General features: G+C 33.5%; 2 protein-coding genes across 2 annotated transcripts; one reads left to right on the forward strand and one right to left on the reverse strand.

Moving 5' to 3' along the window:
• Positions 1-3045: 3045 nt before the first annotated feature.
• LOC104233086 (serine--tRNA ligase) lies at positions 3046-10412 on the forward strand. Its single transcript, XM_009786390.2, has 9 exons — positions 3046-3344; positions 4060-4130; positions 5793-5954; positions 6037-6142; positions 7335-7528; positions 8111-8214; positions 8352-8535; positions 9579-9758; positions 9959-10412. Exons 1-9 carry the CDS (start codon positions 3212-3214, stop codon positions 10166-10168), a joined length of 1344 nt encoding a protein of 447 aa, XP_009784692.1. The 5' UTR covers positions 3046-3211; the 3' UTR covers positions 10169-10412.
• Positions 10413-14965: 4553 nt separating this feature from the next.
• Positions 14966-19068, reverse strand: LOC104233087 (uncharacterized). Its single transcript, XM_009786391.2, has 6 exons — positions 18806-19068; positions 18673-18715; positions 18494-18574; positions 17293-17479; positions 15459-15726; positions 14966-15329 (listed from the first exon to the last, which is right to left on the reverse strand). Exons 1-6 carry the CDS (start codon positions 18860-18862, stop codon positions 15123-15125), a joined length of 843 nt encoding a protein of 280 aa, XP_009784693.1. The 5' UTR covers positions 18863-19068; the 3' UTR covers positions 14966-15122.
• Between the last annotated feature and the right edge of the window lie 271 nt (positions 19069-19339).

Consider the following 19339-nt stretch of genomic DNA (forward strand, 5'->3'; position numbering starts at 1 on the left):
AGAAGTTATTTGATTGGTCAAATCATAATAACAATGTGGAGTATAAAGTAATTTTTTAGTGGTCGTTTGTTACGATGGATACGTAAAAATAATTTTGTAATAAAAACTTAGTATCGCCTTATCCCTTATTTGGTTACTAATCGTGAAGTAAGTTATCCCAAGATATATATATTATATATATATATATATATATATATATATACATTAAAGCTAGAAAGTTATTATATATAATTGACATTATGGTTAAGCCAAGTGGCAAGCTAATAAATATCAATAGTATATGGTAACTTTATTCTAAATTTGATTATTTTAGTTAAATACATACATATATATATATATATAAATTAAAAGATAATTTTGGATTTATAGATGAAGTTCTAAAATTCGAATTTAAATTAAAAATAAAATTTATCTTTTTTATTATGTTATTATACTTAATTTGGTTAATGATCATATGCAACCATGTTAGGAACTTTTGTTATTTTTTATAACTATTTAAATACTACTTCGCCTCTAGCAAAAAAAAAAGTACTGCATATAACTATAAAACTCTTTCACATTTAAAATCCTATATGTATAGTTCTTTGAAACACTGTAGCTAGATTTGAATAAAACGAAATTCTTTTAAAATAAATGTAATATATAGGATACACTTCTATGTTTATCTAAATAACAAAAAATTTACAAAACCAAATAAAACTTTACTTACATATATAATAAAGTAAACATACATGCTAGAGAAAGAAACATCACAAAATCAGTCAATATTAAAAAGAAAAGTTATTTCTTTTTTCTTCTTGAAGAATATTTGTTTGAAGAGTCAATTTGCATAAATGGACATCAAGCAAATAACAAAACTTTGGCTATACAATTGCTATTATTAATTTCAATTTAGCACATTCAAAGACTTGAAGGGTATAAGCTGAAACCCCTTCATTTAGTTGTAGTCAAGCCAATATTGCAAGAGTATAATATTTTTTTCGTTGAAGAATATTAGTTTTGAATCATTAGATTATGTGAAAGTTTTTTTTTTCAAACTCAACAAGAGATTAATTGGTTTCTAATTGATAATTTCTATAGCGACTTTTAAGTGTAACAAAGAGTATATATAAAGAAAAAATTGGTATGACGTGATTTTTTTTTAAATGTAAACAAATTATTTCTAAAAAACTCTTTACTTTTTTATTCAAAGATAAGATATTTTTGAACATTAGTAGAGAGTTTTAAAATTATTATAACAGAAGTTATATCATGGATAAACTCAAAAAACCGAAATCTTATGGAATATATATATAATATCTGGCCATATTTATTATTTACTTGTTATAATATAAATAGATGATATACCGACAATACACGATTATAAATATATTATATATGGATTATATATAAATTACACATCATTTAATTTTTTAATTTAAGCGGTCGAGTGAGCACCTATTTAGGCTGATTAGATAAAGCCAAAAGAAAAATATGAAATAATTTCAATCAAAGACTAAAAATATACTTAAAGTTCATATGTAGACAACTTTTATTAAAACTCATCCTTTTATAGTGAAATAAATTAATTTTTTGTAACAAACGAAATAATGTCATAAAAAATAAAATAAAAGAAAAAAAATATTGAAAAAAAATATTAGAAAGATCTAAAAACGAGTAATAAAATATGAAAACAAATTTCTTCTTATGTTTCATCTTTGTTGAGTACATAGATTATAAGACAAGGATATTTTCGAATATTTTTGTTTAATTTACTTTATGTGTCGTTTTTAAAAATCACTATTACTAACAAACTGATATGACATTCGAATTTGAATTGGAATGCAATTTGAGTAGTTTGCATTGAAGTTAAGCCAAGTATGGTGTCGAAAAATAAACTACTTGACAATTTTAAGACAATATATACAATGTTTTATAGTAATAATAATAAACTAATTTAACATTTAATGATTCAAAGAACAAATTTTTTGTATATATAGGGTATTAAAAATTCAAATTTTTAGGCTAGAGATATCGTTAAACTTAAAGTGAAGTCATACTTAAATAAATTCGGCCAAAGATTTAAATTTTTAAATAGCCGATTAAAGTGAATTTTAAATTAAGGATAATATCTTCACTTGTATCATTATAAAGATAATCATTATTATAATATATATAAAGTTTTAGAAATTGAAATTTCAAAATAGAAATAATTTTTGAAAGATAAAATCATACCAAATAAGAGTTCAAGTCGTAGTATAAGAGTCACGTCGTAATCAAAGAATCATTTATATCGTGTCAACCTTTGTGCTTTGCCATAAATATGTGTTATTATTCTACTTTGTGACTATTTTTAGGTTCCAATGACACTTATGAGAATAGTGCAAAAATAAAATTATCACTACGAGAATTGAGAAAATGTTAGTCTTTTTTCATGTAGTGTTTCTTAATTAATATCTAACGATTATCTATAATTATTTAGAAGGTTTAAATGTTAAGATTATTTACATATAATTCAAATAACTCAGATATTTAACATGATTAATGTCAAATATCAAAATGGAGTAAACAAAATTCACTAGCTAAAGAATTCTTTTATATTTTTAGATAGCCAACTAAAATGAGTTTTGAATTAAGAAAAATATTTTCAATTACATTATTATAAAAATAATTATTATTGAAAAATAATGTTTTAGAAACTGAATTTAAGAAAGAAATATTTTAAAGAGATATCAACACACCAAATAAGAGTTCAAGTAGTGGTAAAAGAGTTAAATCTTATTCAAAGAGTCATTCATTGTCTCAACATTTGATTATTTTTCAATAAATATGAGTTATTATTTTGCTTTCTGACTATTTTTAGGATCCAATGATACCGGCAAAAATGGTATCAAAAAAATAATAGAAGAAATGATTAATTTTTTTTCATATAGTTAATATACAATGATTATCTATATTTATCGAGAAAGTGAAAATTTTAAGATTATTTACATACAATCCAAATAACTTAAATATTTGACATGATTAGTGTCAAATATCTGTAAAATAGTAATACATTATTCCAGCATAAAATATACTACTGAAAGAGTTAAACCTGTAGGCTCTAACCCTCCATTTTGGATTTTGTCAAAGCTCAAAACCCAAGCCCACTGCTACGCCGTCACTCCCCAAGTATCAGCTTAGCTTTTACCCTTCACGCTCTCATCGCTCTTCACTTGTAGGCAAGAAGAAGATGTTGGACATAAATCTGTTCAGAGAAGATAAGGGACATAATCCCGAGATCATTCGTGAATCTCAACGTCGTCGTTTTGCCGACGTCGGTCTCGTCGATCAGGTCATTCAACTCGACAAAGAATGGCGTCAGCGTAATCCATCTGTCCCTCTCTCTTTTCCACTTTGCACTTCGCGATCCAGAAATTTTTTGTGTATCATTTGCTTCTTCGTTTTTCAGTTTGTAGTACAATGTTTTCTAGTGTTTGGTTGGTGAGAGAAAAGTATTACCCGGAGAAAGTATAGTATTAAAGATTAACAGAAATATTAACAAATCGGATAGAGTTTTGATGAAATTTTAATGTCTAAGTGTTGGTTGGAGGAAATTAAAAGTTAAGATAGTTGCAAAGAAAATAAATACCTTCGTGCCAAACACATAATAACCATTTAGTTTTTCCCTTAAAGTTGTTTGGTGCTTGGCTTGTTTAATTAGGAACCCTTTTTTAACCTCAATTTTGTGGTCTCACTGCTTCATATATCCTATAAATAAATTGATGCTTTGTTTGTGTAGTTTGGAGTAAATCCCTTTTCTTAATCTCAATTTGATGTCGATTCTGCTTTGACTCCAAGCGACTTTTTTTGTTTTTTTTTGCTCCACTTTGGCTCAGCCCAGTGTTAAGTTTTGTGCCAATGATCTTAGTTTTATTGTCATATCATTTAGTTTTGAAGTAATATTGCATTTTTTTCTTACTGACACCAAGTGCTGCAAGGACTTGCAAAATATTTTTGTACTTGCTACTGAGATTTAACCGGATAGAGGGATACCCAGTCTACATGCATGATTTTGATGAAGATTTGTGTATTTTTCAGGCCAATTTGAGCTTGATAACTTGAGGAAAGATTTCAACAAGATCAACAAAGAAGTTGCCAGGCTAAAGATTGTGAGTGTTCTATTCGGTTGTTGAATCCAATTGTCCTATCCGTCTGCCATATATTCTTTTCACGTCTTTTAGTGTCTTGTAATAAGAACTTTTAGCACACCTACCGACCTGACTTATGTCTACCATGCGTCATGATTATTATAGTTTGTTATATCATGTATGTTGGACCTAATTGAAAGGAGAACCTAAGAAAATGATCAACTGCAAGTGTAAGCGTGCTTGTTACTGTACCAATTAGACAAATGGTAAGTCTCAAAGATATAGAAGTTTAGATGGTACAATAATCTGTAATATTTACGTCTTGTTAATGTTTATGAGTCGCCAATGACTGTAAAATCCTGTCCCAATGTTAGGCTTGGTCCTTTTTTTTAAGCAAGGTAACTGGTATTTTATTAACAATTAAAGTAGTCCTTAGCACAAAGGTTCTGCTAAGGGAGAAACAAAGTTACAGGACCCCCAAAAGAAAAAAGAAACAAAAAGATAGTCCTGTACTAGTTACAAAGATCCCAAGATGTCAACTACAGAATCTACATCTCCTACTAGAGCTTCTTTGCAACAAAAATGAAACAGAAATATACAATTCATGATGATCTTGTGCTCAGAATTTGCTATCCAAGGCTTGGTCCTTTTCTAACTAAGAAGAGTGTTACTGTCTGAAAATAAAAGCCAATATTATCTTAACCTTCTTTTTTATATGAACAGAATTGTGGAGGGTAAAACTTAATTTCCATGCTAAAAAAGAAAGAGGTTTAATTTAGATTCAGTAGTCAAAAGCAGAAGTGTTAGACAAGCTTTAGCTTTAAGGCTGCAAGATGAGGAAAGAATTCAGAAAGTTATAGAATACTCTCTTTTATGCATTTTGGACAGTCTGGCTAGAAAGCAATCATAGGTGTTTTGAAAATAAAGTAGATTTCTCTTATAAAATATAGATGCTTATATAATTTAATGTGCTGGGGGAAAGGCTATGATATAAACGTTGTAGATAATCTCCACCTTTTTGTATACTTTTGTACTTATCAGTACCTCCTTGGTACTGATTTTGTTAATAAAATTTTATCTTACCTTTCAAAAAAAGTCTACCTTCTTTAGAGCAGTAGACCATCCCTCCTTTGGGTTTGGGGGGGGGGACTTTAAGAGATGGTACATAAGTGATGATTCATGATGTTATGGCTATTTTTATTTTTATGCTGGCTATCAACCTGCCATAGTTCTCCTCCTTTAATAGCACTTACGGCTTTGGGTGAAACTTAAAGGGGTGAAATAGAGCTAAATTGGTTTGAATAGAACTAAAGGGCTTTAAGGATTCATATAGCCGTCCTGACTAGTTTGGGATTTTGGGTAGTAGTTCTGTTTGTCCATATGGTGCAATTAGAGCTTTATGTTTCGTGATGAAAATTTATTTGGGAGGAAATTCTTCTGTTATTCTTGAATATTGTTTGATGTAATGAATGGTTCCAAAATAGTGTATAGACTTTATTATCACCCTATCAAATGATTATGCACCAACCTTTTGGGTTCTTGATTCTTGAGCAATTAAAATTTCTATCTCTTGGATTGGCAACTGATCTTGTTTACTTTTTGTTTATTGCCAAGCATGCGTGTTTTTTTCAAGTTTAATGTTGAAGTTGAAATTGAATCATGTTTTTTTTCCCTTTTGTAAAGTCTGGTGAGGATGCAAGTCACAAGATTAAGGACACTGAAGAGAACAAGCAACTAACTGCAAAGAAAGAGGCAGAAGTGCAGGAGGCTCGAGCCGCTTTATATTCAAAGTTGGAAATCATTGGAAACCTTGTGCACGATTCAGTGCCAGTTAGTAATGATGAGGTATGTAAAGTGTGCTGCCTTTTTTTAGTGACATAGGTTATCTTAAAATGAAACTTCTCCTTTAACCAAAGTTTATTTGTAGGCAAATAATGCTATAGTTCGATCTTGGGGAGAGAAGCGGACTGAGAAGGGTCTTAAAAATCATGTTGATCTCGTTGAGCTTCTTGGAATTGCAGACATTAAAAAGGGTAAGTGCTATATTGAGCTTACAGAACTAGGCCTCTTACTTTTCTTAAGTGCGCTTGTTTTTAGGGTTGTCTTTCTGCATGTTATTTTAAATGACTAGGAAACTTTCCTGGACTCTAGGTAGTAACTGCCTAATTGGCAATCCCCTCGCTAGCTAATCCAGATTATACACTCAATAGCTAACACATTCTAGTAGGAGTGATACCAATGCTGTGGAGAATTGTCTTAATACTGAAAAGCTAATTGTTTCATGTCGTGTTTTTTATATAATGCACTACTGAAGTTCCTATCGTTAAGATAGTTCTGAAAGAGGAAACCAGGTACTATGAGAAGTAGAAGTGGTGGATATTAAGGATTTTTTATGGTGAATTTCTTACTTGTTGCTAGCTATGGCTACATGTCCACATTCCTATTTTTAAATCACAAAGTTTTTTCTCTTAGTTTCTCTATAATTTCTATTTTCATTTTCTGAAAATCCCCCCTGCCAATGCAAGCCTGGAATAAATAAATTAATATTGAATCTTGCGTCTAAGAATACATTACCAAGGCAAATTTGTAGTTAACAGAATAAACGGGACGTCGAGAGTTTTTCATGTACTCTCTCTGTTTCAATTTAAATGGGGTAGTTTGACTCGGCACGCAGTTTAAGAAAAAAAAAAGACTTTTGAAACTTGTAGTCGTAAAAGCTTAAGGGGTAAAAACTTTGTGGGGCCATGACATTTGTGTGGTTATAAAAGCTTCTCATTAAGGGTAAAATGGGTAAGATGAAGAGTTTAAAGTTTAATTATTTCCAAATTTAAGTGTCATTTATTTTGAACAGACTAAAAAGGAAAGTACCTCATCTAATTTGAAACGGAGGGAATATTAAATAAACCATAACAAAAGACTCTTTGGTTGTCTGCTTATTAAAATCTTGATGCTGACTGCTGAGCTGCTCTTCCCCCCCTCTCTCTCTCTCATCTCACTTTTCTATTTTGCCTTTCCCCATTCTACGTTTTCATTTTCTTGGTCTTATTTAGTTATTTTGTGTCTGCGAATTGTTTTTCCATCCTTATTTTTCTGTTAACCCACTATATTCAGGTTAAATTGTTCCTTTTACCCTTTTCCTTTCTGAAAATTTTGTAGTTCGTTTTGTATTCTTTTGTCATTTGTATATGAGTTGCTAGTTAATGCAAGGATATCTGAAATATATAGGTGCAAATGTTGCTGGAGGAAGAGGTTACTATTTGAAAGGGGATGGTGTACTTCTTAATCAAGCTTTAATTAATTTTGCTCTTAATTTCCTAAGGAAGAGGGGATATAATCCATTGCAGACACCATTCTTCATGAGGAAAGAAATCATGGCAAAGTGTGCTCAGTTAGCTCAGTTTGATGAAGAACTTTACAAGGTAATCTCTCATATGTTTTGGTACATGAAGCTGAATGGATTTAATAGACACTGATAGTGCAGTTCGTTCCATGGATTAGCTGCTGTAACTGCAGCAGAAGGCCTTTGATAACAATGTTGGTTTATTTGGCAGGATCTTTCCCGCTGTGTCAGAAGGAAATTTCTCCAGTTTACCGTTTATTAGTGACAGTAACTCTTCATCTTTTAATAGGTTAAAGATATTTCATTAAATAGACAAGATAGTCCCAAAAATATGTACATCAGAATAGAACTTCCTCATCCCGGATGCAGTGGCGAAACCAGGGATTTTCCTAGGGTGTTCAAACCTAAAGAAATGTAAAGATTCTCCTACGAAGGATGTTCAATATATGTTATATACCTCTAAAACCTAATATTTTACTAGTGTAATTTTTCGAAGAAGGACCACCTTTAGGACAATGTGGCTTTGCCCCTGCCTGGATGATTGGAAAAAACATGAATAATACATTCATGCTGTTTTTCTTACAAGATTACAGATGTTTCATGCTTCCTGATTTAAAATTGATGGTGGCAAGACATACCTCACTTATCTTATGTTTGATAGGTCACTGGTGAGGGAGATGACAAATATCTGATTGCCACTGCTGAACAACCTCTATGTGCTTATCATTTGGATGACTGGATTCATCCTTCACAGCTTCCGTTAAGGTATTGTAACACAATTTGGCACCACAGTGTCCTCTATTCCCTCAGTTTCAGTGGTGGTAGAAGTTTTCTTCTCTTCATGGAGAAAAAGAAGAATTCTAGTTGGCCTTTTATGGACTAACATCTATGCCTTTCACCAGGTATGCTGGATACTCGTCATGCTTCCGCAAAGAAGCTGGTTCACATGGACGAGATACTCTGGGAATTTTCAGAGTACATCAATTTGAGAAAGTGGAACAGTTTTGTTTGACCAGTCCAAATGGCAATGACTCCTGGGACATGCATGAGGAGATGATTAAAAATTCGGAGGAATTCTTTCAACTGGTAGGTTTGATTTTCTCTTCCATTTTCTGAGATATTGCCTTCTGCTAGCAGTATCTTTGAAGCTGCTTAAGCAATGTTGATAGGCATGTGATGATTTACTACTCAGTTGCTGTAACAATAGACCTTCTATAAGAGTGCTACACCTCTTCAGACTAATGTACGCCAATTAGAGTATAGCAGCTACTCCTTGGAATCAGATGTCACTTTGTGTTTGTGCCTGTGTGAACATACCACTCGCGCATTATCACATTTAGCCCATGAAGAGTTCTCTTAAAATAATCTTATCTAGTCCAACATCCCGATATATTTGTTAATTGTTTAATGAAATATTATTCTTCATTTAGCTACTTTAACATTGAAGTTGTTTTTATAAGCGACTCTTTCTATCAATCTTCAATGTGATTAAAAATATAATATGAACGAATAAATGAGTAGCTAATTGATCCAGCAACTCTAGAATGAAATTCTTTTGGAGTTTCTGATTCCTAGAGTCCCATCATCTGTTGTGCTGGATAGTCTTTTTTAATCTGGGCCTACGTGCACACAACTTGACTAATTAACCTGAACTTTGTCCACCAAGGTTTAGGCAGATGATAAGAATTCACCTTTTGGTCGCCTTTACTCGGATTGGTTCCTAAGGATGCTATTCCAACTCTTTGATCCCTAGACCACCTGCTTAGGGGCTGTTGGGCTGTAGATTATTAATGGATCAGCGACTTCTCATCTCGTGGTTTAGACCACTCACATTTAAGTCATTTTATGGCGACTTCACTATCAAATAAGTTATGCAAAAAAAAGCTATGAGAGAATAATTGAAGTTGCTTAACCAACAGACCACATCAACAGCTCTCCCCATATAGGGAATTTGGACTTCTGCAGCTCAGGAATGCATTCTGGTTCACTGCATCTTTTAGATGGAGTACTAGATTATACTTGGCATTTACTATTATTTGATCATATTATTTATCATTAGACTTATTTCAATCTTGGCTTGGCATACCCTGGATGCAAGGAAATCTAAACATAGTTCTTTCTTTTCACAGCTAAAGATTCCTTACCAAATTGTATCTATTGTTTCTGGCGCACTGAATGATGCAGCAGCAAAGAAGTATGATCTAGAAGGTTGGTATCCTGCATCTTCGACTTACAGAGAGCTTGTGTCCTGCTCAAACTGCACAGACTATCAGTCGAGGAAATTGGAAATTCGGTTTGGACAGAAGAAGGTATTGTGATCTGCCCCTTCATTCAAATTTATCGCTACAAAAGAAGATATCTCTATTGAAATACTAAGCCAATAATTGTGGATTTATTGCCATCCACTGGTATTCGTTCAGACAATTCAACTTAAGTATCCAATGTTTGTTTTAGATATTTTACTTCACACAAATCTCAACTGCTATTCTGACATAATTGTTTCCTTTAGGGTAATGAGCAAGCAAAACAATACGTGCATTTGTTGAACTCCACTCTTACAGCGACAGAGAGGACTATCTGTTGTATACTTGAGAACTACCAGAGGGAAGATGGAGTTGAGATTCCTGAAGTTCTACGTCCATACATGGATGGGGTGACATTCATGCCTTTCCAGACCCCTCCAGCAAAAGAAGCTAAAGGAAAGAAGTCAAAGGCATGATTATTTTAAGAAACTTGAATATCCATTGTGAAAGAGCTGAAGCATGTATTTTCTTGAACTTGGACCCTCCTTTTAAGGAGCCCGAAGAGGAAGAAGGCAGCGGCGACTAATTTTGAATTTTTAAGTGTAGCAAACAAATTAGAAACAGCTTATTAGGTGGGATCATTGACATAGAAATGCAGATTGCTATTTCCCACTTGATTCCATTATTGGTTTAAGTTAATAGATTGCTTTTGGACTCCTATTTCTGTATTAGCACTTCTTTGAATTTCTCTCCTAATTTTTTTTGTGTGTGTGATCCCTGCTATAGATGCAATTGTCAGTAATGATTTTCTGAACCCAAGGATTTTACAGTATTGGAATGGTTAGTAGTATGAGATATCTCAGGACTATCTTAACCATTATGGTGGCATAGTGTGTGCCTGTTCATTTTCTCAATTGCTTTCAAAGGATTTTGACTTGTTAATCGAAAATGGTTTTAATTGGTCAAACAACTTATTTTTGTAACTTGTTAAAGCAAATGCATATGTTCACTTATTGGAAACTCTATTCACTCATCAGCTAAATTAGTACCGAATTCACCTTTGTTTATTGATCAGAAATTCTAACGACAGTCTGCTAATTGTTGCACTTTGTGGTGGCTTTACATTGCCTTCTTGGACATAGGAGTGAATTTTTCTTCTTAAGCAATAGCTTTTTAAGGATACAACGACATCTTTTTTCCAGAATGTGCATTTATACATGTCCTATCAAATCCTTGGTTCTACCAGTTTTCAGATGGCAAATTATTATACGCAAGGGAGCTAAGCCTAACGTAGAATGTCAGAAAAGTGAGAAACGAACTAATTAACTCAAAGTTGCTTTTTGAAATAATTCAACATAGGACCTAAACTTAACTACTTTAGTCCTTAATCAATGTGATAAAAGGGACCCACAAGTGAGGTTGATTTTAACGCGTGGGCATAATAACCTTTTCTAAAGACTTTGTCATATATCCCCATGGAAATAACATTCATGGACTGCAATTAGTCAAATTAATGAGGAAAAATGGCAATTATATATGTATTACTGAAGTCAATAAATTAAAGGATGCTTTAGACTTATTCTGCAAGCTTCAAAGTCTCATTCAATGTTCATCCATCCATGCACTCCACTAATTAGCCTTCGTATAGGGGCAGAGCTACCAGGTACGGGTTCGACCAATCAATAACTTTAATTTAAATATTTTATTTGTATTAAAAATTCTTTAAATATGTGCAAAAGTTAGATTCATACCTTAGTTACAAACACTTATGCTAGTACTCATAAAACTCAAATCCTGACCCCGCCTCCGCTTGTAACAACAGTGCAACTAAACTTAAACCCATACACATGTGTAAACTACTTCCAACGCAAAGAAAAGCAAGAACGAAGTTGCTACTCCATAAAAGTAGAGTTCAGATTAAAAATTATGTACTCACTATAATATAAAATTTTCGGAAATTCTGTATACTTTTCACTATTGTTAACCTTCACTTGTTTTCTGGCAGTTCACTTTCTTCTTTCCCAATTTTCTTTGCAGTGGCCTGGTTTTTACTATACTGGAGAAAAAAATTAACACTCTGATTTTACCAAACCACAAAGAAAAATAATAGTAGTATATTCTACTGCACAAATGGAACATATATTCTTATGAGTTATGAGTGCCAGAGAAATGGAAGTTGATGTGAATTTAAAAGGAAACGGAAGTGGGTTTCACTAGTCAACGAATGAAAGAATATTACAAAAACGAGAACTGAAACATCTAGGGTTTTCCAGAACTGTTGATTACAGAAAATCAGAAAAAAGAAAAGTAAAATAAGCATTAGAAAAAAAAATAGACATAGGGTTTTCACCATTATTAGCAGAATGACAATGTTGTAGGATTACAAATGTTTCACAACCCCTTCCAGAGCAATGGTTTTTTTCTACCTTTCATGCAAGGGATTGTGAAGCATCTTAATCATACCATTCCTTTTTTCTAACATACAAACGTAAGGATAGCTGCTGGTGGACAAAGTTAACCGATATGTTTGTTGGTGGAAGGCAACATAAGTGAAATAGCCGAAGTGCATGCAAACGAACGAGACCTTATGATTAAAAAGCTTTAGCTTTAGTGATCTATGTACAACTATCTTCTGATATATGTTCTTCCTTGCTCACCAATTAATTGTGCAAGGGATCAGGAGAAGAGGGCACTTCTCTATTGACATATGCAACAAAACCTTCATCCCCATGGCTGCTTCTTCTACTTCCACTTGTAGCGGTAGGACTTTGTGCATTTTCCATGTTTTTATCTTGCAGGTCCCGAGCTCCCAAAGCTTCTTGTTGTACGGATGAAAATGTCAGAAAGATCAACAAAAGACACCATATAATATATACTAATATACTTCTTTTGGCAGGCATGGCCCCTTTCTTCTCACTGTTTAATTCTCTCTTGCCTTTTCTCTAATCTTTTCCAAGAAAAGATTGCTTGATTTTGTGCGAGGTATTGAGAAAAAGATATATATGCCTACTGAACCAAGAGGAAGAAGAATAAATGCTTTGACGGAGCTGAAATAAGTTGCATGGTAGCTAATTTTAAGGTGTGTGCTGAACAGACAAATACTGTTCTCTTTCTCTTCCAGAGTATTTGTGTGTGAAAAGTGAAAAGTTAGTCAATAGAAAGGGCTTTCGGTTTTGTGGGGTTTTTTTTCGCGCGGGGGGGGGGGGGGAGGTGTGGGTTCGGCATTTGGTTGGAAATTGATTTAATAATAATTTTAAAGAAGTAAAAACCTTGGAGAAGTATATATGGAAATATGGATGATGACAAAGTGTAATGTCAGCCAAACAGTGATGTCTAAAATTCTTAGAAATTTCTACCAATAAGCTTTTTTAGGTGAAAAGCCACATACCTTAAATTCAGGATCTAACCTTTGACTCTAGCTTAGGCTGTTTCTGCCTTATTAATCTTTCTGTCTTTCCCTCAAGTCTAAAAAGGACTAAAACCCTAATGTTTGTGCAAATATCTAGGTACCGTACAACTTGGTTTAGCTCTTGTGTTGACTGTGACCTAATTTATGTACAATATATATGGCTTTGATTTCATAATCAAAAGGGTTCTTCCCTTTGAAGAAACAGCACATTTTTCATAAAGGCATCTTTAGTATTTTGTTTTGTTTTATTTTGAGTTAGACTTCTTCCTTGATATAATACTATCTTTGTTTCTTCTTTTGTTCTTACTTGTGGCACCTCTCTTAAAAGTAGAGATCTCTACTTTAATTATATTTGTCTTTGCTTAATTTGAGGCATCCCTTTCTCTCTCTCTCACACACACACTATAAAATCTTGTGACATTGTTTAATTATAAAACGAGTTATTAGTACTGTTTCTTTTGCATCATGTTGATTATGCTTTTCTTTGCAAAAGCTTAACTCTCCAATAGGTCAATTAATTAGCAGAGTACTAAGTTCTTGATAGTTTCTGACTTATATATGAGTACATAGCATTTTCACTTAAAAGTTAACAGACAAAGCTTTCTTGATTTAACATATGAATTTGAGTGTAGTAGATGAAATAAAGAAAAGATATCCTCTAAATTTAAAATTTGAATAGTTAAATGAATTTGGACTCTTAAAAGTTATAAACGTTATATGAAATTCCTGTTAAACCCTTGTCTACTTTCACGATTTTATTACTTGGTGGTCTTGAAAACTGTGGATTCTCAATTTCTCATTTGGAAATAGCTCTACCAAAAGGAATATATACGTCACGGAATTATAAGCGGCAAAACACAACATGTTTTTTCCTATTTCTAATGTCTAATTTTCTTAAAAAGCAAACTAATATCTCTAATGCACTAAATTAAGTATTGGAAAATGAGCACTTAGCCGCCCTCTTGGTTTTTGAAAATCCTGTATACTTTTGAAATATACCTTGAGAAAAATGTCCTTTCTCCTTCCACCCTCGTTGTTTTATTCCCCAATAAAAAAAGAACCTTGACTGTTATATATGTAATGAAGACATCAAATATATATTAGAGCTGTAGCAATTACATGGCCATGGCAATTGCTTTTTCAATGACAAGTATTTCATTTTCCAACAATGACGCTTTATTTGAACTCTAAGATACGATTATTACACGTGTTGTTGCGTTGTGATCTTCGTATATGCTAACTCATAATTTGCTTGCAACAGTCGTTTCCTTCGTTTTAGCCGACTTGGTAATTTACATAGCAAAGCTCCAGAACGAGGATATTTTAAATTCGTCCTACTAATTTGGTTTTCTCAAACATATATTGGCTAATGAAAAACTAATATATTGAATTTGCATTTCAAATAAAAAGAAACTAGCAAAGTCGTAAAACCCAATGTAGAAAACTGAACCACACCACTATAATTTTCTTGCTTTGGTCTGTGCATCTGCCTCTTATACTCACAAGGAATGATCTGAGTATGAAAAGAAGTAGAATAAAGGAGTGCAGCCGCAAGGGTTGAGAAAATTGTAATTAATCATCACAATTTTATTTTGATCGCCAATGGAGCAGGCAAAATAAGAATAGGTAGATACCGAGTTGAAAATTAGGTCATTCAGGGTCATCATGGCAAGCAAAAGTATTTCCGCATGGTTTGATTATCTTCTAAGTGGACTTGTAAGAATTTGCTAACCAATCTTGACACTACAATTAAATCCCCACTAAACACAAATGTTTGAGTAAATCATCGACCCCTGGAACTCGCAGACCACTATTAAAGCTCAAAAGTGTGACATTCTAAAAAAGAAGACACAAGCTGAGAACCTTTTGATGAAACTATATTATTGTATATCGTCAAAAATGAATGAATACAGTTCCGTTTCAATGACCAAGCACACTTACAGTCAAGTTGATACGAAGAACAGTGTCCTTTCTCTGTGATTATATGACATGTGCCTAGTCACATTCCAATAATTTTGTAGTTATACTGTGACGTTGAACAAGTAAACCCTCAGTACCAAAGCAAGTGCAAGTTGCAACAGGAAGATAGCAGCCACAATGAAGAACCACCTTTCACCAGCCGATGCTATGTGGTGTTTCAGATTAAGAGCCACAAATGTGGCAGACATGAAGCCAGCTACACCAGCAACTACCCATCTCACTATCTCCCAGGGAACAAGAGACAGACACTGTAAGCAGGTAATCATAGATTTTAGTATGGATCCTAATGGCAAACTTAAAAATGATAGTGAAAGGATTCATCAAGCAACAGCTTTCCCAAAAGTTCAACAAAGTATACTGCAATTAAATAAACTTACCAATGCCGGAATGAAGACGAAAAGGGAATAGCCGTAAAGGCACAGCAGCTGAACGAGGCCAGATGGTGCAGAGAAGTACTTGAGGACTAGAAACAAGCAAAGAGGAACAATAGTGGAATAACCATAAAATAAACCCGCAGACCAAGTGACAAGGTTGATGTCGTAGTTCCACTCCTTTTTCTGTAGCTTGTGTGCTATATACGTAACAAATGTGCCAATGGAAGCTGCAACAAATACCAAGGTACTGCATATCCAGAACGGGCCATACCTGAAAAGAAAAAATTGAGTAATTACGGTAGAGAAGTTCGCTAATATGGAAATAATTGAAACATACACTCATGACATCTTAAGGGACAAAGAAGTCTAGACACCATCCAGTACAGATAATGGCTGCATAAGCATCTAGCAATAGTTTAAGTTTAGATGCAACGTTTGCAGACATCATATCTGTTCCTGCACTGCAACCTTAAGCAAAACTTCCCTGCAGCCAAGTTCTGAACAAGCTTCTTCTTACTCAGAGAGCATGTAAAGCTGGGCTAAAGATGTACAGAGGGGCAGCAGTGGCAAAACTTCACTTGCTACTAACTGTTCTTTTCTTTTTCAAATTCTTTTAGTAGGTTGTTTGATGATTATTACTTTTTTGTCCTTGAAGGTACAGTTGAAATTTCATATGCGCAGTTCCAACTCCACAAACCAAACCAAGTGTCAATCAAGTTAAAAAAGAGCAAGGACTTAAAAAGCAGTCATAATGTATCATAAGCCCAACAACTGAAATAACTTTTCATGAAACAAATATGCCAATAATCACCATTATGAGCTCTGCCGCTTGCCAATAAACAAACATGTGCTTTTATATCACGGTCATACGTAACACAGGAACATGCATAAAGAAGATGAAACAAGAGGAATGATTAGCTGAATGATTCACACCCCCCACCCCCACCCCAAAAAAAAAGTAATACAAATTTGGAACAGAAACTTAAGAAATAACAGGTTCTGAAGTGTAAACGGAATGTCTAAACAATCCTATATAATAGCAGATAGATATAGGGACAGAAGAAGAAATCAAAATGAAAGCACATAAATTCTAGAAGGGAAATCTGATGGCTTGCACAAAACTCACTAGCTTCAGTACAATGCGCAGGACAAATTCCAACTCGAAAATGACAAAGATACCAACCCAAATTTTTCGTATTGGTTCTTCTGTATGCCTAATGGTAATTTTCAAAATATACCGCCAGAGATTTGAAACAAACTCCATCTAGTTAAATGTAAGAATTGTTCCATATCCATTAGCCTGAATTTACACAACCCCATTACAGCCTGCATTTAATGCATGGAAGTTTCCACAATAAATCACTATTCAATTCGAACAAGTTAAGCATTGGTAGCTCATTGCCTCATTGGCAAGCTCCCAGCAGGTAAATGCCTCTTAGTCGAGGACTAAATAGCTGATCGATGAGAATATTGCAGGATGAAATTGATAGACAGGGATATTAATTAACGGTCATCTCATCCAAAATCATAACAAAAAATTAGAACAATAACATTCAAGAAGAAGAAAGTGTTAGTGGGAGCAAGATATATTCTTGGTCTCCTATAACTGCCAACTTTATTCATCTGTGGTAAACGGGAAAAAACAGGGCAGAGAATTGATAGAAGTGAATGGGATAAGAATTATATAAATGCCATTAATAACAGTAGAAGCCCAAAGGCCTATACTTCCAGGAAATAACTACTCATAATAAGTTTTTATTAGAGTTATACTTCGGATTAAGACACGAGCATAAATGCTAATTCAATAAACATAGAAATAAAAGAGCAGGGAGCATACAAATCTGGTTTATTGGCAGTCTTCTCCGAAAAGGATCCCGTGAAAGGAAAGAGTGAATCTTTAATTCTCTCTAGAACATCAGTGGTATCAACATCAAAATAGGGCTTGTACGCAGCAATAGTGAAAGCGCGAAACCAACCGCTCTGCTGGGGCTCATCAGAACCAGATACTGGTTTAGAGAATGTATCTACAACAAGAAGTCATAATTATTATCTAAAAAGAGAAGTAAATTCAACCTGAGCGTGGAAAGTGGAGAGGGAAAAATAGATCTGCTAATAACTTAATGAAAAGGACGCAATAGCACGACTCACAACTTCCTTCAGTTAAGCTTTGAGAGTTAACTCTTTTTAGAGATAACAAAATAACTCTATGAAGAAGCACCAGATGAAACGTGCAAATTTTTTAGGAGAAGAAAGATACTGTGATCAAACTCAAACACAATTATATATCTTTGCTTAGTTTTTGGTGCAACGTGGCTGTGGAAAATACTTCCTCTGTTCATTACATGACTTGTAATGCACATGCTTTTTTGAATATACAACTAAGCAGCACTTTGCTGTTCGCATCAACAAACTTTACCCTATCAAAAAGACGCACCGGATGAGACAACTTGTACGGAACTAGGTATACCTAGACTAAACATAACCACATTATTGTAATCCCTCGAAACCCATCCTGGGACTTCCTTGTATTTATTTTACCCTGGCAAAATGGTTTCTTCCTCACCTCATTTTGACTTATATGTTTACACAAAATTTTATTCATCTTTCCAATTTTGTACTGGAGAAACAATCTCTTTCTTATGATCCTACTGCCTCATATAGTATCAGATTTGAATTCAAAATCATTGTAGGAAGAATGTATATTTGAATTCAAGATTAGGGTTTGTAGCCTTGAAGTAAAAATTTCAAATTGAAAGAAGCCATAGCATAATTAGCTGTGTGTAAGATTTTAACATCAGCTTAGATGAAATAAAAAATGCTGAAACATGCTGGACAGCCCTTCATAACGCAATTTTAAGCACTACCATTGGTGTGTTTATATCACTATTACAGAGACAAGTGTTGTATCATGAACTTCAAAGATCTAAAGACAAACTTAAAAGCTGCACTAACTCCAATTTAGCTGAAAACCACACGTTAGTTAATAGTAACACACTATTTACGTCGTAACTATATATGAATAAGTTAGGAGGAGATACCGTCAGCATCACGTGGAGGTCCAGAAGCACCAGAGATTTTCCCCTGGGAACTGGAAGGTGGAAATGTCTGCAAATTCGAATCTGCAAACACAAAATAAACCCAAAATTTTCACAAACCAATTCAAAATGATCCACAAAAATACTACTGTATGATTTTGTCGAAAATCTGAAGACATTACCAGTGAATTTGACGGCAACTTGGCCAGGTGGATCTGCGACTGCCTATAATATATAAGAAATTACACAATTAGATCTGAACGACGGCCAGAATAATAATTCAATCAAACCAAAAAAAAATGAGAAAAGAATTACAGGAACAGATCCAGAAACATTCTGATTATCAATTGCGGTGTAATTGCTGGACATCATCTTCGTTTCTTCTCTGTATAAAACTGTATATGCAAATTTATTCTTTCAGCTCAGTTTCGGACACAGATCTGTGATCCTCCTCTTTCTATTTGTTTCCTTAGTTATTTTAATTTTCTTTTCTCCTTTTTTTTTTCGGTTTTTGTTTTTTTCTGGTAAGGGGTTATGGATCTTGTATATTTGGGCTTTGGGTTATGGGTCCCAACTCCGAAGCTTAGACGAGAATCTTTCATTTTTTTGTGTTTTTTTATTGAAAATGTTTTCGAAAGAAAAAGAAAACAATAAGTAAATATTTGAAGTTCAAAAAATAAATTTGTGAAAAGGTAAATTGTTGTTACAGTTCTTATAGGAAAAAAAGAAAAAGCTAAAATACAAAATGAACATGTGGTTTTATTGCTGGACTATGTCTAGAATTTTTTTTAGTTTCCCACCCGGTGTCTTGTATTCATATTGGGACCTGACTAAATTTGAATTCGCGCC

The sequence above is a fragment of the Nicotiana sylvestris genome, chromosome 1 (genome assembly GCF_000393655.2).
Source record: "Nicotiana sylvestris chromosome 1, ASM39365v2, whole genome shotgun sequence".
Classification (NCBI taxonomy): Eukaryota; Viridiplantae; Streptophyta; class Magnoliopsida; order Solanales; family Solanaceae; genus Nicotiana; species Nicotiana sylvestris.